At 42.2% G+C, this 27,649-nt stretch overlaps 2 protein-coding genes across 2 annotated transcripts in view; one reads left to right on the top strand and one right to left on the bottom strand.

Annotated features, from left to right (window-relative positions):
- The window catches only part of fars2 (phenylalanyl-tRNA synthetase 2, mitochondrial), a 398,131-nt gene extending 376,253 nt beyond the window's left edge, over positions 1–21,878 (bottom strand). The window contains exon 1 of the mRNA XM_060922489.1: positions 21,854–21,878. The gene's annotated coding sequence lies outside the window, so the exon portion shown is untranslated. The remainder of the gene's footprint in view (positions 1–21,853) is intronic.
- A 216-nt stretch (positions 21,879–22,094) lies between these two features.
- Positions 22,095–27,649, top strand: part of LOC132886150 (LYR motif-containing protein 4A) — a 132,677-nt gene continuing 127,122 nt past the window's right edge. The window contains exon 1 of the mRNA XM_060920718.1: positions 22,095–22,189. Within this exon, the coding sequence (XP_060776701.1) occupies positions 22,104–22,189 (86 nt within the window). The 5' untranslated portion in view covers positions 22,095–22,103. The remainder of the gene's footprint in view (positions 22,190–27,649) is intronic.

The raw sequence follows: 27,649 nt of genomic DNA, 5'->3' as shown, positions 1-27,649 counted from the left end.
AGATCCCATATATACATCATACTGATATTGCAAAAAAAAAAATTACACATCAGTGTATCAAATACCAAGCAAATACTGGAGCTTATCACAAGCACATCAGGACATTCCAATATTTCCACTGGGCTAAGAAAGAAAACAAAAGGAAAACTGAAGGAGCAATCAACAGCAGACAAGACACTACGTTCAAGCAGAGAAATTACACTATATGGGTGAAAGTATGTGGACACCTGACCATCACACTCATATATGGTTCTTTCCCAAACAAAGTTTGAAGCACACAGTTGGACAGGAGGTCTTTTTATCCTGTAGCATAAAGATTTCCTTTTACTGCAAGCTCCATGAAGACATGGTTTGCCAAGGTTGGAGTGGAAGAACTCGCACAGAACCCCGACCTCAACCCCACTGAAAAGCTTTGGGAAGAACTGGAACACTGACTGCACCACAGACCTCACTTATTCTCTCCAAAGTCTAGTGGAAAGCCTTCCCAGATGCGTGGAGCTCGTTACAGCAGCAAGTTCAAAGTCCGTTCCCGTGCCAGGATCTGGTCCTCCAAGGTAGTCTCTTGTCCCAGTACTAACCAGACCCTTAAGGCACACTGGGCGGTCCTTGGCCTCTCACCTTTTACATAGCTAGGGTTAGAGTGGGGGGCTGGTCCTCTGTTAACCACAAGAGTTTGACTCCCTAATTGCATCTACATTGCAACATGCCTCACTAGATGACAGGAGGTACCACTTTGATGATGGTCTTTGGTTATGACCCGACCATGAATAGAACTCATGATCTCCCAGTCTAGAGGCAGACATGCTCACCAGTAGGCCACCTCACAGTGTTATAGCAGCAAAGAGGTGACTAAATATGTAATGGAATGACTTTATAAAAAAAAAAAAAAAAAAATAGCTTCACCGAGGCTGTAGCTCATACCATATACTGTTGTTGTGTGCGAGTTTGAAATCTGATCAATGCTGTAGGAGGAGTAGCGATTTTTGTAAAATTGCATATGACCCCTGTGTGTAGCAGCATCCATGGCAGGTGGCACCACCTGGTGAACAATACTTGTTGGCATATGTCTTTAGAGTCTTCTGGGTATGTTTCAGTGAAAACATCCCAGCAGTTTACGAACAGTAGTGTTTGGTGTGACGAGTCACCCAAAATTTTCAAACGCCCATAAAATCGTACATATGACAGGTGGTGCCACCATCTTGACAAATTTTATACAAACCAACCTGGGGAACATTCCATATGAGTTTGATCAAACTCTGATCACTCCTATAGGAGGAGTAGCGATTTTCGTAAAATTGCACATGACCCCTCTGTAGCCTCATCCATGGTAGGTGGCGCCACCTGCTGAACGATTCTTATTGGCATATGTCTTTAGAGTCTTCTGGGTGAGTTTCAGTGAAAACATCCCAGCAGTTTACGAAGAGTGGCATTTAATGTGACGAGTCACGCAAAAATTTCAGATGCCCATAAAATCGTAAATATGACGGGGGCACCACCATCTTGACAACTTTTATGCACACCCACCTGGGAACACTGTATGAGAGGTTGATCGAAATCTGATCAGTCCTGTAGGAGGAGGAGCAATTTTTGCAAATTGTGGACGGATGACGATGACGGACGGACGACGGGTGATCACGTAAGCTCATCCGGCCTGGCCTGTGGCCAGATGAGTTAAAAAAAAAAGCCCAAATAGGTGTGACCATCAGGTGTTGGCAAACTTTTGTCTATGTAGTATATGAGACCAAAGTAAAATATTAAAGAAAGAGAAATTAAAGAAAAGTTAGCTCATAAAAGTAAAGCATATAAATTGCATTCCACTAATCATTATAAAAGCAATTATTCTAGGTCGACAAAGGTCCAGGTTAAGTTCCAACTGTGAAGCTCTGAGCAATTTGATCCTTTCCAACTGCAGGACACCTTCAGCAATTTCTAACAATTAGTGTGCAGGCCAATTTGTCTCTCAGACAGCCAAACAAATGGTGCAACTCCAATAGGATGTCGTTACCCAGGAAATGCTGGCTAATGTGTTTACTTCTACAGTGCTGCACCTACAAGAAAAAAAAAAAAGATGGTTATCAAAGCTCTGGGCTACACAATTAGCCACTTGGGAGCGAGGCTAAATTCCCACCGTAGAGTGTATCAAAGCAAATAATATGCTAATGCTATTGGCCAAGGATCAAATCCCCTCAATGAAAAAGCAGTTGGAAAGAGAAAAAAAAATCAAGCACAGATCTGTAGTAAGTGGTAAGCGTATTCTTTAGCAAGCACTGGCAGCAGGAACAGTGTCTTCTTTCAGTAGTTTGGTGGAATGACCGACATAAAATATGGTCAGCCTGAGGAGATTTTCAGCTTTCTGCTTTGGTTTATTTGCCAGAATGGAAAGCTTTATCTTCTCTTCATTAGTATTTTCAGTTCATTATTGCTTCATCTACAGGACGTAGTTTCAGTCGAGATCAGCCAGTACCCTCCAGTCTTAATTGGACACGTCGCACATGGTTTCGTCAGCCATTCATATTACTGTTTCTTATTAACTTTTCTCACTTGTTCATTTGTTTGCTGAATCAGTAGGCTCTCCTTCCTGGTCATTAGAAGAACAAAGCATTAAGACGTTTGCTTACAGTGGCCTCCGAGTAAAGAAAAAAAAAAGCACTCAGAAGAAAAAAAGATGGCCACAAATCTCTTTATCCTAGATGGATGCACTGCATATCTCGTTCATTGGACACGGAGCTTTTCAACAGACGGATACGCAGCCACGGGGCAGAGGGTGAAGATGGACTGGTTTAATTTGAGCTAAGAAACCCAGGTTTGCACTAATAACACCACTGCACTCCCCCAGTGCCTCATGAGAAGTGTTTCTGCTACTGCTGACTCCATTGTGCAAAAAAAATCTGGGCTCGTCAAGGCACAAATAGGCCACACAGCTGTGTGAGATGCTGACACTAATAGCTGAGAGATTGACACGTCTCACCAATCTACCAGTCTTTCCTTATTTCCCCTGAGAGCATTCAGAGAAAGGCCCGGATCATCATGGACCAATTTTTTTGCTACCCTAAACACTAGACATCCCTCTGAGCGAATCAAGAACAATATTCGTACAACAGAGAAAAGAAACAAAAATCAAGATCATGTTCAATAAAAGAAATTATGACATAAAGGTATACTGGTCGAGAATGGGTAGAGACACCCAGGTCCTGTCGAAGAAACCTTTTCTTGTAGTGATGTAACAAAGATGAGCTTGCATTGTGGGTGTGGCCGACTGCCAGAACCTAACCTAAATCCTTCCGCAATGGAAGGGAGAACAATGAATCATCCATACGACATTCAGCAGAATGACCGGGAATTCACCTCTCCCAGGGGACAAGAGAATGTAGGAAGGTATAGAAAACATGGATCCATGAGAGAATTTCAAGCTGCAGAATTACAGAGGTATCCATGACTAAGGAAGCATAACACAAATTCAGGGTCAGAAAACTGTACTGTCTAAAACTTTGGAGAAAGTTCAGCTACCAATGGAAAAGGCCAAGAAAGGAAAGAAACTCAGGATGGAAATGATGGTGAACAAACTAATGACCTTTATCCTCATCCTCATTTATGATACTTATGAGAAAGATACTCTACTATCCCAGTGTAGCTACCACCAAGTTGGACAAGTCATCCACACAGAGTCTGATTTTGGACAACGACAAGGCAATAGTGTGGGCCAACAGTGGGTGTTGATTATACTTCATCGCTCCAGGGTCCAGCACTGGTCCTGAGATCCAGCTATGGGTTGTGACTAATAAGCTACAACATTTCATTGGACAGTTGTAGTCATAAGTTTACATACAGGGACATGAATGTCATGGCAATATTGAGCTTTCAATGGTTTCTAGGAACTGCTCTTTTTTTGTGGCAGAATGATTGTACAACATGCATCTTAAACAGAAAAAAAACTACATGATGGACAAGTTTTAATTTATTTTGGGGTTTTGGAAATCAACGCAGGGTCAAAATTATACATACAGGGTCAAAAATTTATATACACCCACTTAGATTATTAATTCAAGTCAAGTCAAAGTCCCTCCCACACCAGGATCTGGTCTTCCCAGGCAGTCTCTTGTCCCAGTACTACCCAGCTCTTTGAGGCACATGGGTGTGGCACCAATCTCTGTTTCGATAGCCCTCAGCCTCTCACCCATGATATAGCTAGAGTTACAGTGGGGCTAGTCCCCTGGTAACCACGAGAGTTTGACTCCCTACTCACATCTGTTTTGCAGCGTGCCTTGCCAGATGGCAGTAGGTAACATTTTGATGATGGTCTTTGGTATGACCCGACAGCAAATAGAACTCGCGATTTCCTAGTCGAAAGGCGGACACACTAACCACAAGGCCAGCTCGCGGTTAGATTATTAATTCAGTGGTGCTAAAAGTTCCAAAATATCTCAACTTGCCAAGACAGCTGGTAGTTTCTCTGTGCCAAAATAAAAAAGGTGTATTTGACAGCACTCATTAGCTTGAACAACATGCAGTACAAGGGGAAATTCCCAGGAACTCAGTGCAGATCTGAGAAAGAGGATCACAGATTCATACATTTACACACTCAGGAATGTCTCCTGGAACCATTTCGAAACAACTGCAGGTTCCAAGCTCATATTTTCAAAATTGTACACAAGTACAAATTATTAAGGAGATGTAGCCATTTTGTTGGAAGAAGATCCAAACAGTCACCTTCAGCTGAGAGCAATTTGGTTTGGATGGTCAGGAACCACCAAGACACAGGCCTTCCATGAACTGGAAGCTGCTGGAACACTAGGTCACTGTCTACAGTCAAGCAAGTTTTACATCACCATGGACCGAGAGTGTTCCACCCAAGAAAGACGTTCCTACTCCAAAATCAACAGCTTCAAGCTCGACTCAAGTTTGAAGCTGACCACAGGGACAAAGAAAAAGCCTCCTGGAGGAAGATTTTATGGTCAAAAGAGACAAAGATTGAGTTTACTTACTACAGGTACTGTAATTAAATATGGAGCAAATACACTATTGCGCTATCAAAGATCTGAATACTTCTTCATAGTCCACTTTCAGATTCTAATGACATTTAATGAGTGCCTTATAAAAGGCAAGGCAAGGCAAGTTTATTTATATAGCGCATTTCATACACAGTGGCAGTTCAATGTGCTTTACAGAGGTAAAGGCAAAACAGTAAACAATAGAAAATAAAATTACATAAAATAAAGGGGGAAGAAGAGAGAAAAATAAAAATAATATGAGAATTAAACAATAGTAGAAATAAAGTAATAAAATGAAGTAAAAGTTCAGTAAAAAACAGCAGAATAAAATGGAATAAAAGTTAAGTAATGTTTAAAACATGTAAAGATGATATTTATCAGTTAGCAGAAAGCATCTGAGAACAGCTTGGTCTTTAGTCTAGATTTGAAGCTGCCAACAGCAGGAGCATTTTTGATGTCCTCTGGGAGTTGGTTCCATAGCTGTACTGCATAGTAGCTAAAAGCTGCTTCACCACACTTTGTTTTAACAACAGGTTTTACCAGTAAATTTTGCTGCCGCGATCTGGTAGATCTGATTGGGTTAGGCCACTGCAACATATCAGAAAGGTAATTGGGCCCTGTACCATTTAGAGATTTGTACACCAGCAGCAATGCTTTAAAGTCAATTCTGTAGCTTACTGGAAGCCAGTGAAGGGACCTTAGAATTGGAGTAATGTGCTCTGTTCTTTTTGTTCGTGTGAGAACCCTAGCCGCTGCATTTTGAATCACCTGAAGTCATTTGATGGTCTTTTTTGGCAGGCCTGTGAAAAGGCCATTGCAGTAGTCAACCCTACTAGACATGAAGGCGTGTATAAGTTTTTCCAGATCATTTTTTGACATAAGTCCTCTTAGTTTGGAAATGTTTATTAGGTGATAAAATGCCGATTTAGTGATTGCTTTCATGTGACTGTCAAAGTTTAGCTCGCTGTCAATGAAAACACCAAGATTTTTAACCATATCTTTTGTTTTAATCCCCTTTGTGTCAAGAATAGTGGTAATCCTGAGTCTTTCATCTTTTTTCCCCAAATAGAATTACTTCTGTTTTATCTGTTCAGCTGAAGAAAATGTTGTGACATCCAGTTGTTGATTTGGTCGATACACTGGTAGAGACATTCAAGGGGGGCATAATCATTAGGTGATAGAGCAAAATAAATTTGGGTGTCATCTGCATAGCAGTGATACAAAATTGAGTTGTTCTTGATAATTTGTCCAAGTGGGAGCATATAAAGGTTGAATAGTAATGGTCCAAGGATCGACCCCTGGGGGACACCACAGGTCAAGGACATTGATGTTGAGGTACAATTTCCCATGGTAACAAAGAAGCTTCTATCTTTTAAGTATGATTTTAACCAATTGATAACTTTACCAGTCAACCCAACCCAGTGTTCAAGTCGATATAGCAGCATGTTGTGATCAACAGTATCAAAAGCTGCACTGAGGTCCAGTAACACCAGGACCGATGTTTTGCCTGCATCGCCTGCATCAGTATTAAGACGCATGTCATTTATAACTTTAATCAGCGCTGTTTCAGTGCTGTGATTGGCACGAAATCCTGACTGAAAGTTAGCAAAACAGCTGTTTGATATCAAGAAGGCAGTTAATTGATTAAAGACAATTTTTTCAAGGATTTTCCCAATGAATGGTAGATTTGATATTGGCCTGTAGTTGTTCAATACTGAAGCATCCAGATTATTCTTTTTAAGTAGGGGCTTTACAATGGCTTTTTTCAGGGACACAGGAAAAATGCCAGTCTCTAGGGATGTATGTATGATCTGAAGCACATCTGTAATTAGGAGGTGAAGAACAGACAAAGTTGGTGGGCAGAATGTCCAATTCAGATGTTGAAGAACTGAGATTTTGTACAGTTTTTTCAAGAGTCTCGTAATCAATCAAACAAAATTCTGACATTGTGTTGAAATTGTCTGTCTGTGTCACTGGTGATTGCAGCTTTTCAGTTATTTGCAACTGAGATATATTATGAGCAATATTCTGCCGTATTTGATCAATTTTACCTTTGAAGAAGGATGCAAACTCATTGCATTTATTAACTGAGAGAAGTTCAGGTGCTAATTGTGGTGGGGGATTAGTTAGCTTCTCTACTGTTGAAAACAGCACACAGACATTGTTCATATTCCTGTTGATGATGTTGGAGAAGAAAGACTGTCTTGCTTTACCAATTTCATAATTATATTTACAAAGCATCTCTTTATGGATTTGATAATGGATGTGAAGTTTAGATTTGCGCCATTTTCTTTCAGTCTTCCTACATTCTCTCTTTAGCAGTTTAACAGCTGGGTATTGCTTCCATGGTGCTTTCTGCTTGTCATTGACTCTTTTGATTTTGAATGGAGCAATATCATCCATAATTTGGGTCATATTTAAATTAAAAATTTCCAGTAAGTCGTCTACAGAGTCTGACATTTTAGTTGAGATCCGTGAGAGAGCTTGCTCAAAGAGAACACGTGTTGTTGTCGTTTATGACTCTCCTAGCCATAGTCATTGAGCTGTTCTGAATGTGAGGGGACAAAGAAACATCAGAGAAAACACAGAAATGATCAGATAAGGCCAGGTCAACAACAGTAGTAGAAACAGTAAGACCCTTGGCGATAACGAGGTCAAGGGTATGACCACGAGAGTGGGTCGGCCCCTGTACATGTTGTACTAGGTTGAAGTTGTCAATAAGTGCAAGTAGTTCTCTGGCATAAGTGTTTTCAGGATTATCTACATGCAAGTTAAAATCCCCAGATATAATAAGACAGTCAAACTCTAAGCAAATGACTGACAACAATTCACCAAACTCTTCCAGAAAAACTTATAGGCAAGTGCATATATTTGGTGAAGCAGTTACTGTATGTCTAATTTACTGCCTATCCACCATGGTTGAGGGGGAAGCTATAGTCAATCCCAGCTGACTTGTGAGAGGCAGGATACACCCTGGGCAGATCGCCAATCTCTGTCCTTCCCATGCTACAAGGCATATCGAGTGGCGCCGAGTTCAATTTCTATAGCCCTCGGCCTCTCGCCTATTACATAGCAAGGGTTACAGTGGGGTCTGGTTCTCTGGTAACCACGAGAGTTTGACTCCCTACTCATATTTGTATTGTGGTGTGTCTTGCCAGATGACAGTAGGTACTATTTTTATGATGGCCTTTGGTATGACCCGACCACGAGTCAAACTCACGATCTCCTGGTCGAGAGGCGGACACGCTAACTACTAGACCAACTTGCCGTTTGGCAGGGTTATATTTCACATTTAGATTTTCGACTCTAAACCAGTTTACTAATGTTTGACAAAAAAAACCCTTTAAAAACATCACCATTGTTGTTGTGCCAATTGGACGTGTTTGAGTATTCCAGAAATTACCAATCTCCTTGAATTTTCATGTTCAACAGTTTCTAGAATTTACCCAGAGTTATGAAAAAAATATATATCCAGTAAGTGTGCCAAAACACCTTGTTAAGGAGAGAGATCAGATGAGAAAAGCCAGACTGGTTTGAGCCGACAGGAAGGCTACAGTTCCTCAAATCACCACTCTTTACAACTGTGGTGACCAGAAAAGCATCTCATTATGTGCAATACTCTGAACCTTGAGGTTGATGGGATACAATAGCAGAATCTGAAGCTTTGAAAAACATTGCTTGGTCTGAGGAATCTCAATTTCTGCTGCAACATGTACAGTAGATGTGAGGGTCAGAGTTTGGAGTCAACAGCATCAATCCCTGGACTCAACCTGCCTTGTGTCAACAGTTCAGGCTGGTGGAGGTAGTGTAATGGTGATCAGCTGTGTAATCAGATCAACCGATTGGAGTATTGTTGCTGACCATGTGCACTTACCCCTCTAATTTCCAGCCCAAGTGGCTCCATGAACATGCCAATGAGTTCAGTGTACTTCAGTCGTCTCTGAAGTCACATGACCTGAATCCAATAGTGAATCTTTTGGGATGTGTTAGAACAGGAGGTTCAAAGCATCAATGAGCAGCGAAAAAATCTGCAGCAATTATGCGACGTGATCATGTCAACATGGATCAGAATCTAATAGCATTATTAGGGCTTTAAACTGAGCCATCTAATCCTCAGAACATACTTTTTTCCATTTTTAAAGTAAAGGTCTTCTCACTCCAATGTTGCATGTCATCCGTGTCACTTAATGGCAGCACTTTATTTTGGACCGAACACCTCACTAACTGCAAGACAAATTGCACCTACATCCTCGTAATAAGGATGGCATTGGAAATCAATAAGTGGCTTTCATGCTTAACTGCTCATTCTCTCCTCTTATCCACACACACCCACTCTCAAACAACAAACTGACACGACAGTTAGGAGACGTGGGTCAACTGTCCCTCCATTCACTGCCGTAATAATCCATCTCCCTTATAAGCCATATGGAAAATCCCTCACTTCCTAAAAACCGATACTAGGGCATCTCAAACCATTAGAATAGCGTGAAAAAGTTCAATATTTTCCATCAGTTATTTAAGAAAGTGAAAATTTAACATATTCTAGAATTATTACATGTAAACTAAAATGTTTCAAGGATTTTTCTATATTAATTTTGATCATTATGTTCTGCAGCGCAAAAATTAAATTAAAAAAAATCTCAAAATATGAGAATATTTTATTTTGAGTTTGAATAAAACAGTATAAATACCGTGTATCTCTCGGTCTAGTTCAGTACACACAATCATGGGGAAGACTGCTGACTTGACAGTTGTCCAGAAGATGATCATCGACACCCTCCACAAGGAGGGTAAGCCACAGAAGTTTATTGCTGAAAAGGGTGGCTGGAAAAGGTGCACAAGCAACATGGATGACTGCAGCCTTGAGAAGATTGTCAAGAAAGGTCAATTTGAGAACTTGAGAGAGCTTCAGAAGGAGATTGACTGAGGCTGGTGTCAGTGCATCAAGAGCCACCACGCACAGACGTCTTCAGGAAAGGGGCTACAACTCATATTGATTATAAAATACTACTATTGACCTTTAAAGCACTGAATGGTCTCATGCCACAGTACCTGAGTGAACTTCTGGTCCTCTATGACCCGCCACAAAAGGCGCAGGCTATCTGCTGGTACCTCGTATAGTGAAGGCTACATCAGGGGACAGAGCCTTTTCTTACAAAGCCCCACAGTTATGGAACAGCCTTCCAAGTAGTGTTCGGGAATCAGACACAGTCTCAGTGTTTAAGTCTAGGCTGAAAACATATCTGTTTAGTCAAGCCTTTTGTTAATGCCGTTTATGAGGTAAAGGTGTAGATCTGGAGGGTCCTCAGACAGAGTGTTTTGGTAAACTGGGATATATGGATGCTGTCAGTCCCCACTTGCTTGCTCAGTCGAGTTTGTTGACGGAGTGTAGTGGCCAGCTGCTTTATGTCCCAGGGCTCCCTCATGCCTGTGTTACCTTCTGGCTCTCCCTTTTTAGTTATGCTGTCAAAATTAGTTGCCGGAGTCCCTGCTTGTACTCAGTGCAATATGTATACTGTTCCAACTTATTCAGGTGACATTGGGAATACCTAACAATCTGTGTTTTCTCTCTCTCCCCCCCCCAAATCTGTCCCTCTGAGTTACATGTTGGTCCTGGGATCGAGATGCTGGCCTCTTCTGCTCTTCGGACCTGCCTGATCCATCCTGGTGCCCTGTGTCTGGTTGGAGTCTCATTGCATTGCTCCTGTGGAGGGCGGCCCCATGTGAACAGTTGGGGGTCGCACCTGGAGGATGCTCTGGACTCTTGCAGTGGTGTTTTTGTGGCTGGGTACTGCAGTTGACTTGCTGACTTTAGGACTGCAGTTGACTTGCTGACTTTGGGACTGCGGTTGTCGTGAACGGTTTTGCACTCGGGTTTCCGTTGGTGGGGGGTTTATAGCATCAACGAAGCTGACTCTGTTAGGACTGTTAATGTTATAGTCATGTTGTCTGTTGTTCCCCGGATGGGGATGGGTTCCCTTTTGAGTCTGGTTCCTCTCGAGGTTTCTTCCTCGTGTCATCTGAGGGAGTTTTTCCTTGCCACCGTTGCCACAGGCGTGCTCGTTGGGGATAGATTGGGGATAAAATTAGCTCATATTTTAAGTCGTTCAAATTCTGTAAAGCTGCTTTGCAACAATGTTTATTGTTAAAAGCACTATACAAATAAACTTGACTTGACAACTGTCGCATTCCGAATATCAAGCCATTCCTGAATCAGACACGATGCCAGAAGAGTCTTACCTGGGCAAAGGAGAGAAAGAACTTGACTGTTGCTCAGTGGTCCAAAGTCATCTTTTCGGATGAAAGTAAATTTTGCATTTCATTTGGAAATCAATGTCTTAAAGTCTGGAGGAAGAGCGGAGAGGCACAGAATCCAAGGTGTTTGAAATCCAGTATGAGGTTTCTGTAGTCTGTGATGATTTTGGGTGCCACGTCATCTGCTGGTGTTGCGCCGCTGTGTTTTATCAAGTCCAAGGTCAACGCAGCCGCCTACCAGGAGATTTTAGAGTGCTTCATGGTTCCATCTGCTGAAAAGCTTTATGGAGATGCTGATTTCCTTTTCCAGCAGGACTTAGCACCTGCCCACAGTGACAAAACTACTACCAAATGGTTTGCTGACCATGATATTACTGTGCTTGATTGGCCAGCCAACTCACCTGACTTGAACCCCATAGAGAATCTCTGGGATACTGTCAAGAGGAAGATGAGAAACACCCAACCCAAAAATACGGATGAGCTGAAGGCCACTATCACAGCAACCTGAGCTTCAGTAACACCTCAGTAGTGCCACAGGCTGATCATGTCCATGCCACGCAACATTGATGCAGTAACTCATGGTAAAGGAGCCCCAACCAAGTATTGAGCGTATAAATTAACTTACTTTTCAGAAGGTGGACATTTCTGTATTGTAAATCCTTTTTTGACTGATCTTCGGAAATACTCTAATAATTTGAGATACTGGATTTCTGATTTTCATGAGCTGTAAGCCATAATCTTCAAAATTAAAACAAACAAAAAAGGCTAGAAATATTTCACTTTACATTCAATGAATATACAATATACAACCCCGATTCCAAAAAAGTTGGAACAAAGTACAAATTGTAAATAAAAACGGAATGCAATGATGTGGAAGTTTCAAAATTCCATATTTTATTCAGAATAGAACATAGATGACATATCAAATGTTTAAACTGAGAAAGTGTATCACTTAAAGAGAAAAATTAGGTGATTTTAAATTTCATGACAACAACACATCTCAAAAAGGTTGGGACAAGGCCATGTTGACCACTGTGAGACATCCCCTTTTCTCTTTACAACAGTCTGTAAACGTCTGGGGACTGAGGAGACAAGTTGCTCAAGTTTAGGGATAGGAATGTTAACCCATTCTTGTCTAATGTAGGATTCTAGTTGCTCAACTGTCTTAGGTCTTTTTTGTCGTATCTTCCGTTTTATGATGCGCCAAATGTTTTCTATGGGTGAAAGATCTGGACTGCAGGCTGGCCAGTTCAGTACCCGGACCCTTCTTCTATGCAGCCATGATGCTGTAATTGACGCAGTATGTGGTTTGGCATTGTCATGTTGGAAAATGCAAGGTCTTCCCTGAAAGAGACGTGGTCTGGATGGGAGCATATGTTGCTCTAGAACCTGGATATACCTTTCAGCATTGGTGGTGTCTTTCCAGATGTGTAAGCTGCCCATGCCACACGCACTAATGCAACCCCATACCATCAGAGATGCAGGCTTCTGAACTGAGCGCAGATAACAACTTGGGTCGTCCTTCTCCTCTTTAGTCCAAATGACACGGCGTGCCTGATCTCCATAAAGAACTTCAAATTTTGATTCGTCTGACCACAGAACAGTTTTCCACTTTGCCACAATCCATTTTAAATTAGCCTTGACCCCAGAGAAGACGTCTGCGCTTCTGGATCGTGTTTAGATACGGCTTCTTCTTTGAACTATAGAGTTTTAGCTGGCAACGGCGGATGGCACGGTGAATTGTGTTCACAGATAATGTTCTCTGGAAATATTCCTGAGCCCATTTTGTGATTTCCAATACAGAAGCATGCCTGTATGTGATGCAGTGCCGTCTAAGGGCCTGAAGATCACGGGCACCCAGTATGGTTTTCCGGCCTTGACCCTTACGCACAGAGATTCTTCCAGATTCTCTGAATCTTTTGATGATATTATGCACTGTAGATGATGATATGTTCAAACTCTTTGCAATTTTACACCGTCAAACTCCTTTCTGATATTGCTCCACTATTTGTCGGCGCAGAATTAGGGGGATTGGTGATCCTCTTCCCATCTTTACTTCTGAGAGCCGCTGCCACTCCAAGATGCTCTTTTTATACCCAGTCATGTTAATGACCTATTGCCAATTGACCTAATGAGTTGCAATTTGGTCCTCCAGCTGTTCCTTTTTTGTACCTTTAACTTTTCCAGCCTCTTATTGCCCCTGTCCCAACTTTTTTGAGATGTGTTGCTGTCATGAAATTTCAAATGAGCCAATATTTGGCATGAAATTTCAAAATGTCTCACTTTCGACATTTGATATGTTGTCTATGTTCTATTGTGAATACAATAGCAGTTTTTGAGATTTGTAAATTATTGCATTCCGTTTTTATTTACAATTTGTACTTTGTCCCAACTTTTTTGGAATCGGGGTCGTATGAAAGTTCACCGTTTTGAATTAAATTACGAAAAAATGAACTTTTTCGTAACATTCTAATTATTTGAGTATGTTTATTAACTGAACGGATCAAACAAGGAAGTTGGGTAAACAAAGTAGAGACATGAAGCGGACGATGAACTCTAAGATGGGTGACAGTTATTCTTTCTGGCTCCCATGCCTGACACAGCTGCTTCCCTTAAGCAAGTCTCGCGGCGGTGTGCACCCCGCCTCCCAGGAATGGACCCACAATCCTTTTACAGACAGGCAGATCAACGTCAGGTGCGTCTCATCTGTAATAAGGAAGGGTTAAAGAGACAAGGCAACCTGTAGGGGCCGCAAAAACAAAGCCACAATGTATGACAGGCCACAAGAGCTGGGGGACGTAACAAAGGATATTTCCATTTGACACATTTCATTTATCCTTCTGTTTTACATAGCCGTGCTACTCAATCTAATCAAACCAACAAGTTTAACTGTTTATCATCAGCATATGTAATTTCTACAGATTTAATATAAAGGCAAAACAACTAGAACATCAAGGACGTAGTAGCTCATCTGGCCTGCCATTAAAACAACCATGACGACCAAAACATCACACAGAACTGAAATGTGACAATGTGAGAGAGGACCAACCTCCATGACAAACTGTTTACAACAGGAAAATCAACAAAAGGACTAAATTTTGTTCCTCATGGAAAGATCTACCCAAAATGTCGATCAGAACTGAATTCGCATGATAAATGAGGGAGGAGATACAATTCTAGTGAAAAGTCCAAAAACTTGTTAAGGTGACCGAATTACCAGTTCGTTCACAAAACTTGGTCACTTTGTCAAATTTTTGTACAGAAGGTCTAGTTCTTTCCAAAAAAAAAAAAAAACAATCAGAACTCAAATCTATTGAGAATTAAGGGAGGAGATATGATTTAACTGAAAATAAACAGTTATAAAAAAATTGTTTACAACAGGAAAATCAACAAACAACCAAATTTTGTTCCTCAAGGGAAGACCTACCCAAAACATTGATCATAACTGGAATTGGGTGAAAAATGAGAGAGAGAGAGAGAGAGAGAGAGAGAGAGAGAGAGAGAGAGAGGAGATAAAAAGTCCTGGAAAATTTGTTAATTTGGCCTAATTATTAACTCGTCAGAAAAAAAATGACAAAACAATGACCAAGTTTTGTGCAGAGTGATGAATTCTTTCAAACAAAACATTCGAAACTGAAATCCGTGGAGAATTGATGGAGGAGATACGATTTAACTGAATTGTGGACGACGGACGGATGACGGACGCCATGCCATGGCAACAGTTCATCGGCCTCATGGCCAGATGAGCTAACAATGGTCCCAATACGGACCCTTGTGGGATGCCATAGTACATTTTTAGGCTCCATTTAATCAAAAAAAGAGGAAAATTGTGAGTCTCTGAGAAACAAAGTTTAAACCAAGCAAGAACTTGTTTTAAACTGAATATATTGCTTATAAATAATAATAATAATAATAATAATAATAATATTATTATTATTATTATTATTATTATTATTATTAATACAACTCAAAAACAGAACATGAACTGTACAATCTGGGCAAAAAAATGTGGTGTTTTTTTTCCTCCCAGGCAAACCGAGTTGCCTTTATAGCATGGATAAAAAGTGATACCAGATGAAATCTTCGACTAAACTGTTCTGCATAGCCCTTATATGCATCACGTTGATGCACGTACATGAAGCGAGTATCATTTTTATTATTATTATTATTCTGTTAATATAACCAAATCTGAAATGACAGAACAGCCAGGAGATAAACAAGCAAATTATCTCCACTCAGAATTATCAATCATTTATCAAGTGTGCTTTTTCCTTGTCTCTGACATCTTAACTCGGGTCATCATGTCTCCTGCTAATTGGGCCTCTAAATGAGCAATCAATTGGCTCTATTGACCTCTTTCGCAGCTCGCTGCTCTGACCTTTCCAGTCAAAGGCAGAACATCTGCAAACAGGACGCGTCTGTGACCTTTCTCCAGCGAGAGCTGAAGTGAGAGCAGCCTTTAAATCTCACCCCCTCCATCGCACTGAGCACATCTCAACACAATCATGTATCATGAACACGACATCGATCTCCGCAGGTCAAAGCACAATGCATTCATTGAGCAGCTTCAGGAAAGAGACACATTGCTCACGGGACAAAAAGCAGCACTGGGTTTTTCATAAAGCTGATGGGGCTTGGCCTCGTATGGAAAGTGTATTGTTGAAAAACAAAAACATCATAAGGTGGAATGATGCAGAGTGAATTAGTGTGTATGCTAATTCTAAATTATTCTAAAAATGGCCACGGGACATGTGGCAAGACATCCGGTGAAGCTAATCAGCATGTTTCTGTATTAAACTTTTATATCTCAAGAGTCACCTCACCTTTTACACTGGTTAACATTTTTTTTTGCATTTGCTCGTTTATGGACAAGTGACTTATAATTGGGACAGGATACAACTGAGCAAAAGGTTAAGGTTCTTGAATTCAGCCTGGGATTTTCAAACATAACCTTTTACGTATAATCAGCAGTCGACAATATTAGCCACTGCGACTCCACTGCTCCAGGATTCTTGTACAAAATGACTACAGTAGGGATAGCATGTGAGTAATGTTGCTTCATCACAGCTCCAGGATTGGTGATTCAATCCTGCTTATCCTGTGCCCATGTTCTCCCTGAGTGTGTGCGTGTGTGTATGGGTTTCCACCAGGTTCTCCAGTTTCCTCCCCAAAAACTCTGAATTGGCTCCACTAAACTGCCTACATGTGTGGTCTATGATAGTCTGGTGTCCCATCCATTGTGCCTTCCCTATCTCAATTCCCAGTGTTCCTGGGATTGCCTCCAGATCCACCATGGCCCTGACCAGGATAAATAAAGAATAATGAATGAATGAATTAATTAATTAATTACTAAAATAACTACAAAACTGTTCTCCCCAGTCTCAACAGGAACACAGTACATCAGGTTCTTCAAGCTTTCATGGACAACTTGGTGACTGGAATCGAGGGAGAGCTTTCATCCACGTGATGCCACCTTCAAATCTGGCTAAAGTAAGGGTCCTTATGATATAGCTGTCTTTAATCTGCCTTCAGCTTCACTGGTAACACATAGACTTCCTGCACAGGTCCTTCTTCTTCTTCTTCAGTCTGCTCCCGTATGTTCAGGGTCACCACAGTGGATCTGTTCCGCATATCTGATTTGGCACAGTTTTTACTGATGCAACATATCTGGATATATTCCAATATATCCAGGCATGGGACTGGCACCAAGTATGCACTGGCTTGTATGACCCCAGTGGCTGAGTATTTTACCTCATCTGCATGGGGGAAACCAGAGCACCATGCAAACTTCACACAGAAAGGCCCCCATCGGCCATGGGCTCCGAAGCCGGAACCTTCTTGCTGTGAGGCGACAGTGCTAACCACTACACCACCATGCCGCCACTTCCTGCACAGTTTCACTTTCCATAGTCAGCTGACTGACTTGAACTGTTATTTATGGAAATGTATAATGATATGAGAATGTACAATGAGAATGAGAACTGTCTCATAAGAATGAGATCCTGTCTCATAGTAATGACTTAGGATCTCATAATGACCTGCTATCATCATCATCTTTCGGCTGTTCCCGTTAGGGGTCACCACAGCAGATAATGTCGCGCCATCTCTTCCTGTCCTCCGTATCTTTTTCTCTAGCATCAACCATCCTCATGCCCTCCTTCACCACATCCATAACCCTCAGCTTTGGTCTTCCTTTTTTCTTTCTACCTGACAACTCCATCTCTAGCATTCTTTCCCCAGTATACCCTGGATCTCTCCTCTGTACAGGTCCAAACCATCTCAATCTCGCCTCTCTCACTTTGTCTCCAAGCCGTCCTACATGTCCTGTCCCTCTAACATTCTCCTTATTTCTCATCCTGTCCAACTTTGAGGACTCGAGATTTTATTTCAAGAACAGTCAAGACCACAGCTGTGGGGATTTCACTAAATTGCCTGTGCGTTGTCAGATTTATTTGTTAATATCATTACTGTGATTGGATGGAATATTTCCAGCTTCAAATGTGACCAATAACGTGACTCATGTCTAATTTAAAAATTTTCTTCCTGTGAACGGCTGTCACCCCTCCCCCACCCCTTCACACACACTGGTCTGGTCTCAACTCGGTCTACCTTGGTTTTGGTCTTGACTTGATCTCAACCCCTCAAAGCCTTGGTCTTGTCTCAGTTCCGATACACTCTGGTCTTGATCATGACTTGGTCTCGGTTTAGATGGTCTCGACTACACTACTATCAGATAGTACATTTAAAGAGGTGTCAGATTTCAAGTACCTTGGGTCCTGGGTGGAATCTACTGAAGCAGACATGAAATGTCAGAAAACTCTAGCCTGAAGAAGACATGGCCTAATGGTTAGAGAAGCATTTTGGAACCAAAAGGTCACCGGTTCGACTCCCTGGACCAATAGGAATGGCTGAAGCGCTCTTAAGCAAGGCACCTAACCTTCAACTGCTCCAGATGTGTTGTACATCACTCTGGATAAGAGTATCTGCTAAATGGCATTAAATGTAATGTAATGTAAGATAATGGCGAGCACTCAAGCAGCATGAAGAGGTCTTGGAAGTCAAAAACATCAAGGGAGGTCAAGCTGAGCGACTTCTTAGCAACAGTAGAGTCTATTCTACTGTATGGCTGTGAGGCTTGAACCTTATCACCAAGGCTTGACAGATCTCTCAATGGTTGCACGTAGTCCTGAACATCATCTGGAGACAGCACATCACACAAATGAAGTGCTATACAGAGAGCTAACACGGTAGTGGCTAGGAGGACGCAGCTGGCTGGACACTTCTTTCGATGTCCAGAGCTGGCAGTTAGTCAGCTCATCACACAGGAACCAGTGCATGGGAAAAAGAGACAGGGAAGACCAGGAGTGAGTTTTGTTGATGTATTGAAGATAGACGCAGGAGCTGGGAACTCACAGGAACTGGGATCACGGAGACCAGATGATGATCCGTACTAGGGCCTGTCTGAGGCCGTCCTAGTCAGTAAGTCACAACTTAAAGCTCATAGGCAACGGTTTTCAATTTATGCACATTTGGAACTTTATATGTTAAAAAACCCTCTGCAATTTTCTTCTGGTCCCAAGAAGTATTGTTAATAAATAATAATTAAAATAAGTTAGTGCGGATTGCGGTGAATTTCTGTTCGGCGATTTTCACGACCACTCGGCGCGTGACATCATTCAAGACAAACAGGAAGAAGTTTTTACCTTTTTCCGAGAGAGGAGAAGAGACTGAGAGAGTGCACTGGCTTTTTCCGAAAAGGAGAAGAGACGGAGCGAGAGGGTTGGCTTTTTCCGAAAAAGGAGAAGAGGTGGAGCAAGAGGGTTGGCTTTTTCCGAAAGAGGAGACAAAGTGGAGAGAGAGAAGAAGATTGTGTGCGTGAAGCCAGAGGGTTGTTTTTTTCCGGAAGAGGAGGCGAGGCAGAGAGAGTGGATTGTGCGCGTGAAACAAAATCAAGCAGCCAAAGAAGAAATGGAGTAGCAACGCTCAAGCAAAAAGGAGAAGATTGGAGGTAAACATTTTTACCTTTGCTTGCAATTGACAAGTCAAGAATCCTGAGGGATCCTGTACAATCATTGTGGAAATGAGACAAAGGGATATCTCCTCGCTTAGAGTAGGCTATAAATAGTATAATGCCGCGGATGGCAGGCTAATGTGGCCTACTGGCGCACTGTCAAGTAATCGTTCCCTATATCCACTAGGGAGGGCAGTTTAATTATTCTTCAAAATGGCTCTTATTTAGTATTACGACAAAAGTAAGAATTTATCGTAACTACCAGGATAAATCGTTTGGGTACGAGTCTTGTTGAGGTCCGGGGTCACCGCGATCAGAGTCGCTGTCCGATTCCGAGGCCGCACGGTCAAACCAGTGAGCCACATTCACCGACTGCTTCGCAACGGCCATAGGTTCATACATATATGGTTTCACCTCTCGATATTCAATTTGGAGAGTTCCTGCTTCAAAATCGCTATCAGACATTTTACACAACCTCTCACGACCAAAGTCCGTACACGTGTGCTCGGTTCGCAAGTAAACACAGAGCTGCTCCCAGTCTGTTTGGCTTAAATGACGTCACGACGACGGCCCCCTGGCGGTGAAAGTGCGCATAAGTGAGATGTAAACAAACCTTCGGAAATTGGGCAAAACAGTATATTTTAAGCGTTTTATTCAATTTTAGGGTGCAAATTAGACACCATCTCATCTCATCTCATCATCTCTAGCCGCTTTATCCTGTTCTACAGGGTCGCAGGCAAGCTGGAGCTAGGGCTGAACGATATATCGTTATTGTATCTACATCTAGATATGAACATTCAAGATATTAATATCGAAAAAGCAACGATATAGATTTCCCCTCCCCACGCTCGCCCTGCATGTACAGCTCTGGCAGTCACAACAAACATCATTTTTACGCTTGCCCTTGAATGCACTGCTAAGGCCAGCCAACCACAAACCTTATTTCATGCTTGCTGTGGATCGACAGCTGAAGCCAACCAATGACATGAGGGCGAGAGTGAGGGAGACGGAGACCGACGCACACACACACTACAGACACAGCGGGGAAATTAAAAAGAAAGAAAGAAAATGAGTGCGGAAGATAATGCAGCCAGTGGCGGCGCAGAATCTGACTTGGTGCCAAAACATACCCTAAATCATCCTCCATTATTTGAAGGTATTTTGGATTCAGAAAGGATGATGCTAACCAGAGTGAGGTGTTGTGCAGGCCGTGCTTTGCAAAAATTGCGACAAAGCAAGGTAGCACAACAAACATGTTTCACCACCTGAAACACCACCATCACATGCTGCACGAAGAGTGTATGACAATGAGAGAAACACCAGGGACTTCTCAGTCATCCCAAAATAAGCCAAAGCAAAGTTTGATTGCTGATGCGTTCAGTAGCGTTACACCGTACGAGTCGACGTCCACCAGACATAAAGAAATTACAGACGCTATAACATACCACATTGCAAAAGACATGATACCTGTGTACACAGTCTCGAAAGAGGGCTTGAAAAAAATGGTTCGGATGCTGGACAAGCGTTATAAATAATTTATGTAATTATAATTTAGGTTAATGTGGATGACTGGCAGTGAGTTCTTAAAAATAAAACTGCACTTTCCACATTTTTTTGTATTATGATGTTTTTATTTTTCTGAAAAATGCTTGGTTTTCACCGAACCTGTAGTCATATCGTATCGTATCGATATCGAGATATCTGGCATGAATATCGAGATATGAAATTTTGTCCATATCGTTCAGCCCTGGCTGGAGCCTATCCCAGCTGACTACGGGCGAAAGGCGGGGTACACCCTGGACAAGTCGCCAGGTCATCACAGGGCTGACACATAGACACAGACAACCATTCACACTCACATTCACACCTACGGTCAATTTAGAGTCACCAGTTAACCTAACCTGCATGTCTTTGGACTGTGGGGGAAACCGGAGCACCCGGAGGAAACCCACGCGGACATGGGGAGAACATGCAAACTCCACACAGAAAGGCCCTCGCCGGCCACCGGGCTCGAACCCGGACCTTCTTGCTGTGAGGCGACAGTGCCGCTCCCAAATTAGACACCAGGAAGATTTAATTCGCTTTTTGGGACATTCTTCCAGACAATAAAGTTGATATTGTACGTTTCACCTCTGACCCTTGCCTATGACCTTTAAAGCAGGCAGTAAGAAAAATGTTTTAAAACCTCAGCAAGACTGTTGTGCCTGACTTATTAGTTTTCCCAAACTTCATGATATACAATGGCCAGTGAGTGTGAATACAGCATGCTTCCTTCCATAACAACTTGATTACCTGAAAGTTGCTCAGTGATGCTTAAATGGGTTTGCACTCTGTAAATAAGTTCACTACATAGGGTGCCTATTCCACCTGCTGTAGTGCACCATGTGTGTCTGTGCATGGGAGAAATCAATGGAGGTCCATTACAAAACAGCATGTAGAGTGAACAAGAAGCACAACCTTTTACCCAACAATCAAACAAAAAAGCAATGCATTGCATCACCTCAGAACTCCAAAAACCATTTTCTTGTTCAGGTCAAAGTTTTATAAAATACTTCAAACCGCTCTTTAAGCCCTAGATATGGATCTTTTAAACACTCACCTCTTGCAGAATCAAGCAGTATGTTTTTGAGAGATCCAGTCATTCGCCTGAACTACATTAAAAACGTGTTTTGTGAAAAAAAAATCGTTAATCTTCAGGATAAATTACAATTCTAAACTACAATTATAAACGAGATGTTTTGAAAAAGGTATTACTTTTTAAAGCAAACTCATAAAATAAATCCCGCCGTATTTAGTTCAGGCACTAGATTAGACGGCTATCCGGGGTCCTGATTTGACAGTGAGAGAAGATGGCGGCGCCCAGCAGAACGCAGGTTTTAGCGTTGTATCGGATGCTTTTGAGGGAAAGCAGCAAATTTCCTTCTTATAACTACAGGTAATGGGACAAGTTGTACAGTGGTGTTTCTGCTGTAACTATAGGGAGTGAAATAAACGTCCTTCTGTGCACAAACAGATAGCACGAGGTCACTTGGTGAATGAAATGGATATGGGTAATCAAATAGAAGTAAATAAAGTAGTCAGTTGTCAAGGCAACGAGGTGATTAGGACAGACGTCATCACTTATCCGAGGGATTTAATCAGTGTTATTGAATGCACTGAAATTCCCTGCCAGTTTGAATCCTACAGTTTGTAATGCACACTTATTGTATGTTGTGATGTAAGGTCACGTGACAGTGGTTGGACTGTGCAGGTGAGAGAACTTGACCATTGTGGATCTCATCTCATTATCTGTAGCCGCTTTATCCTGTTCTACAGGGTCGCAGGCAAGCTGGAGCCTATCCCAGCTGACTACGGGCGAAAGGCGGGGTACACCCTGGACAAGTCGCCAGGTCATCACAGGGCTGACACATAGACACAGACAACCATTCACACTCACATTCACACCTACGGTCAATTTAGAGTCACCAGTTAACCTAACCTGCATGTCTTTGGACTGTGGGGGAAACCGGAGCACCCGGAGGAAACCCATGTGGACACGGGGAGAACATGCAAACTCCGCACAGAAAGGCCCTCGCCGGCCACGGGGCTCAAACCCGGACCTTCTTGCTGTGAGGCGACAGCACTAACCACTACACCACCGTGCGTGCCGCCCACCATTGTGGATGCTTGTTTGTTTTCTCAGTAATGTTTTCAATGGTTCATGAGCTGAAGTCATACTTGCAAGCTCTCATACAACTACTCAGGCAGTCTGGGGTTGTTGTTTGCTGTTACATCAGCCATGCTGGATTTGTCAGAACCTCATTTGGAGGTTTGAACTTGTGGGAGAAATCTATACAATAAAGGCTGTATCGATTACTCCTTTTCTCATTTTAACAAAGGTAGTGGTTTATCACCCCTCCTGCGTGTTAGTCACATTTGCTTAGACGTTCATGGTGCCCGAGTTGGTGTTTCTTTGTAAGAATACATCAATCTCATTCGCCCCTTTCCCATATCCCACAATCCACTGCGTTGCTGGGAACTTCCGGTGGCCAGGCTGAGGCTGCCAATAACGGTACAAAAACCAATATCGGGCTATGTAATCAGTTTCAATGTTCAAATTTCAGGTGTTAGCAGAAATATGATGTTATTTACTTTATATAAATTATTTACCAGCTTAAGGTCGGTCCATATCGTGAAATACCGTGACCTCGGCCTTGAAAATACTGACCGAGGCCTCAGTATTACCAAGGCTGAGGTCACGGTATTTCATAATACAGACCGACCTTAAGCTGGTAAATAATATCTCTTCTCATCTCATTATCTCTAGCCGCTTTATCCTGTTCTACAGGGTCGCAGGCAAGCTGGAGCCTATCCCAGCTGACCACGGGTGAAAGGCGGGGTACACCCTGGACAAGTCGCCAGGTCATCACAGGGCTGACACATAGACACAGACAACCTTTCACACCTCCGTAAGGTTACATGGTCTTACCTATGTAAGACCATGTAAACCTTTGAACACTGAAACTGATTATATAGCCCAGTATTGGTTTTTGTACCATTATCAGCAGTCTGCGCCTGGCCACCGGAGGTTCCCAGCCATGCAGTGGATATGTGAAAGGGATGAATGCCTGCTCCTAGTTTAAGATACTGACTCATTATCACCTTGGATTTAGTTAACTTCCAATCATTTGTGGCATGAACACAACTGACGGTTCAGTTCGGATCTGTTCTCCATATTTGATTTGGCATAGGTTTTACACCGGATGCCTTTCCTTACGCAACCCTCCCCAGTCTATCCGGGCTTGGGACTGGCACTAAGTATGCACTGTCCTGTACAACCCCAGTGGTTGGGTATTTTACCTAACCTGCATGTCTTTGGACTGTGGAGGAAACCGGAGCACCCGGAGGAAACCCACACAAACACGGGGAGAACATGCAAACTCCACACAGAAAGGCCCCCATCGACCATGAGGTTCGAACCCAGAGCTTTCTTGCTGTGAGGCGACAGCGCTAACCATTACACCACTGTGCAACCCATAAACCAAACCACACCAATGAAATTTGGTTGTATTTGTATAGTACTGTTAATAATGCACATTTTCATAAAGCAGCTTTACAGAAATCCAGCTGTAGATTCAGGTTCCTAATGAGCACATCCCAAAACCTTCATCCTCTTCTGAGTGATACAGAGAGTGGGATTATTTAACAGTTATTCACTGAAGGTGAAGTCAATATCGGTGAAGAATAACTGAGACGAAGTTGCTTTTTTATTCTTCTTCTATGTATATAGCTTTAGTCTTTGCTAAATTCTTCTATCATAACTGTTCAAGCACCAATCACCAAAGCAAATTCCTTGTATGTGAGAACGTGCTTGGCAATAAACCTGATTCTGATTCTTCACCGATATTCCCTGAGGCAGATAATTGTTTTAGTGTAAATACACAGGCGATTATTTTTATTTATTTTTTTAACTTAAAAAAATTTATTTCAAACTTGAAAAGCGGTATGCAAATGTAATAACGGCGCACACAGATTTGTATCGCTTATCTACGCCGACTCACATAAAATGCTTTTGTTTTGAAACCGATAAAATAAATCACAGGTGGAATACCTTAGCTTTGAATAGTTTTCAACCAAACTTCTTAGCATCTTTCGTGCTTTTAGGAACAGCATTTTCTTCTTGCGAAAGCCCAAGCATTTACTCTCAAAGGACTCCAACCTGAACCGTGGGTTAGGTGGTATCCCCACCCCTCCATGTCTCAGCAACCCCAAGGACATCTAGTTACAGAGCTATCTGCACTCTATCATTTATACAGTGATGCTTATTATTGTTAAAGCAATATCTGAGGTGTTATTATTTGTAAAATTAAAAAAATATCTTGGTCTAGACTTTGAAACAATATTGGAAGATTTTAATTTTATCTAATAGTAAATGGTATAGGGGTGGCACGGTGGTGTAGTGGTTAGCACTGTCGCCTCACAGCAAGTAGGTCCAGGTTCGAGCCCCGTGGCCGGCGAGGGCCTTTCTGTGCGGAGTTTGCATGTTCTCCCCGTGTCCGCGTGGGTTTCCTCCGGGTGCTCCGGTTTCCCCCACAGTCCAAAGACATGCAGGTTAGGTTAACTGGTGACTCTAAATTGAGCGTAGGTGTGAATGTGAGTGTGAATGGTTGTCTGTGTCTATGTGTCAGTCCTGTGATGACCTGGCGACTTGTCCAGGGTGTACCCCGCCTTTCGCCCGTAGTCAGCTGGGATAGGCTCCAGCTTGCCTGCGACCCTGTAGAAGGATAAAGCGGCTACAGATAATGAGATGAGATGAGTAAATGGTACAATAATTAACAGAATCAGTACATTCCAGTTGTAGCTGTAGTCATATAGTAACTATAATCATTCTTGGAATAATAATTTCAGTAAATGGTTAATGTTCAGTTTCCTCTTCATTTATTCTCGATTCAAAGGCACAACTGAGTGATACAGGTTGAGAAGTGTGGAACTGACAGTAACAATTTTATCCAAAATACTTCTTTTTCCTGCTTTAGTCAAGTTATTTCCATTTCACATGCATGCAGCTGTTGTAAAGTTCTGTGTGTGTTTGTGTTTTCAGGCTTAGCTCCTCTCGTCTTATTTTCAAGCTTAGCTTCTCTCATCATATTCTCTTTAACCGCTCATTTCTTCGTTGTTCTTGAAGCGTTTGCGTTAACATTTTTCTTGATAGCAGGTGGACGGTAATACCTTTTTAATCTATTTGAACAACCAAAAACAGCGCAAAAATGAACCATATTGAAGAGAGATTAAGACTTGCTTAGATGAAAGACGGTGTCTGTTTGAACCCCAGGTGTAATTATCACGCGATGCGTGATGTCATGCGCAAGGGGTCTATTAAGGGTATTGTATCGATAATTAAATAAACAGGACACTGAGGGGGGGCAGGAAAGATTGTGGCTGATCCTTCCCACTCCGGACATAAACTCTAAGACACTCCCCTCCGGCAGGAGGCTGCGGTCCATCAAGACCAAAACCTCACACCACAGAAACGGTTTCTTTCCTACCGCTGCTGGCCTCATAAACATGACTAGTGACCCCCACTTACTCTGCCCACCCCACCCCCACCCCCACCAGTATCATACCTCAGTCTCTTGGCCCACTCTGCCCCCCCAATAAATAAACAAGACCAGTGACCCCATTTACCCCCCCACTGTTTACCTGATTTGCACATTTGTTTATTTTATCTTTTGCACAAGTTTATCTTTTGTTTATTTTCCCTGATCTGCACAGTTGTTTGTTTATTTTATCTTATTTTTATCTTGTTTATTTAGTTCTTATTTCTTATGTACCGTTTTTGTGTAGCTCCTTTATTAGAATAGACTGTCTTTATTTCGTATTTGTTTATTTAGCACCTTAACTCCAAGCCAAATTCCTTGTAGTTGCAACAATTACTTGACAGTAAAGCTTTTTCTGATCTGATTCTGGAAAAAAAAAAAAAAGATGTAATTGATCCTGGGGTTTTGGAGATCGATGGTGGCTGGTAAGTTAAAATTTGAAAGAATGACTTTGAGTAGAGCTGAACGTAAACAAGAAACTTGGATCTGTATTTGGCACGTGTGGTAACTGATCTATTCATTTTACAGCATGTTTGTCAACAGACATTTCTGAAAAGGAACCAGATAGGAATTAAATTAATCCATCAAATACCAAAGGGTTGCCGGTTCAATTCCCGGGACTGGAAGGAAGAATGTGGGGGGAGTTGAGTGAATGAACGGTGCTTACCCCTCACTCTGTACCAAGGCTGACGTGCCCTTGAGCAAGGCACCGAAACCCCAACTGCTCCCTGGGTGCTGTAGCATAGCTGCCCACTGCTCTGTGTGTGTGTGTGTGTGTGTGTGTGTGTGTGTGTTCACTGCTTCAGATGAGTTAAATGCAGAGGAGGAATTTCACTGTGCTTGAGTGTACATGTGATAAAGGCTCCTTCTCCTCTTCCTTCTTCTTCTCCTCCTTCTTCTCCTCCTTCTTCTTCTCCTCTTCCTTCTTCTTCTTCTTCTTCTCCTCCTCCTCCTTCTTCTTCTCCTCCTCCTTCTTCTTCTCCTCCTCCTCCTTCTTCTTCTCCTCCTCCTCCTTCTTCTTCTCCTCCTTCTCCTTCTTCTTCTCCTCCTCCTTCTTCTTCTTCTTCTCCTCCTTCTTCTTCTTCTCCTCCTTCTTCTTCTTCTCCTCCTCCTCCTTCTCCTCCTTCTTCTTCTTCTTCTCCTCGTTCTTCTCCTCCTTCTTCTTCTCCTCTTCTTCTTCTCCTCTTCTTCTCCTCTTTCTTCTTCTCCTCTTCTCCTCCTTCTTCTTCTCCTCTTTCTTCTTCTCCTCTTCTCCTTCTTCTTCTCCTTTCTTCTTCTCCTTCTTCTTCTCCTCCTTCTTCTTCTTCTTCTCCTTTCTT

Source organism: Neoarius graeffei, chromosome 5 (genome assembly GCF_027579695.1).
Source record: "Neoarius graeffei isolate fNeoGra1 chromosome 5, fNeoGra1.pri, whole genome shotgun sequence".
Classification (NCBI taxonomy): Eukaryota; Metazoa; Chordata; class Actinopteri; order Siluriformes; family Ariidae; genus Neoarius; species Neoarius graeffei.
Note: the sequence above shows the minus strand (reverse complement) of the source record. Positions and strands in the feature narration are given on the sequence as shown.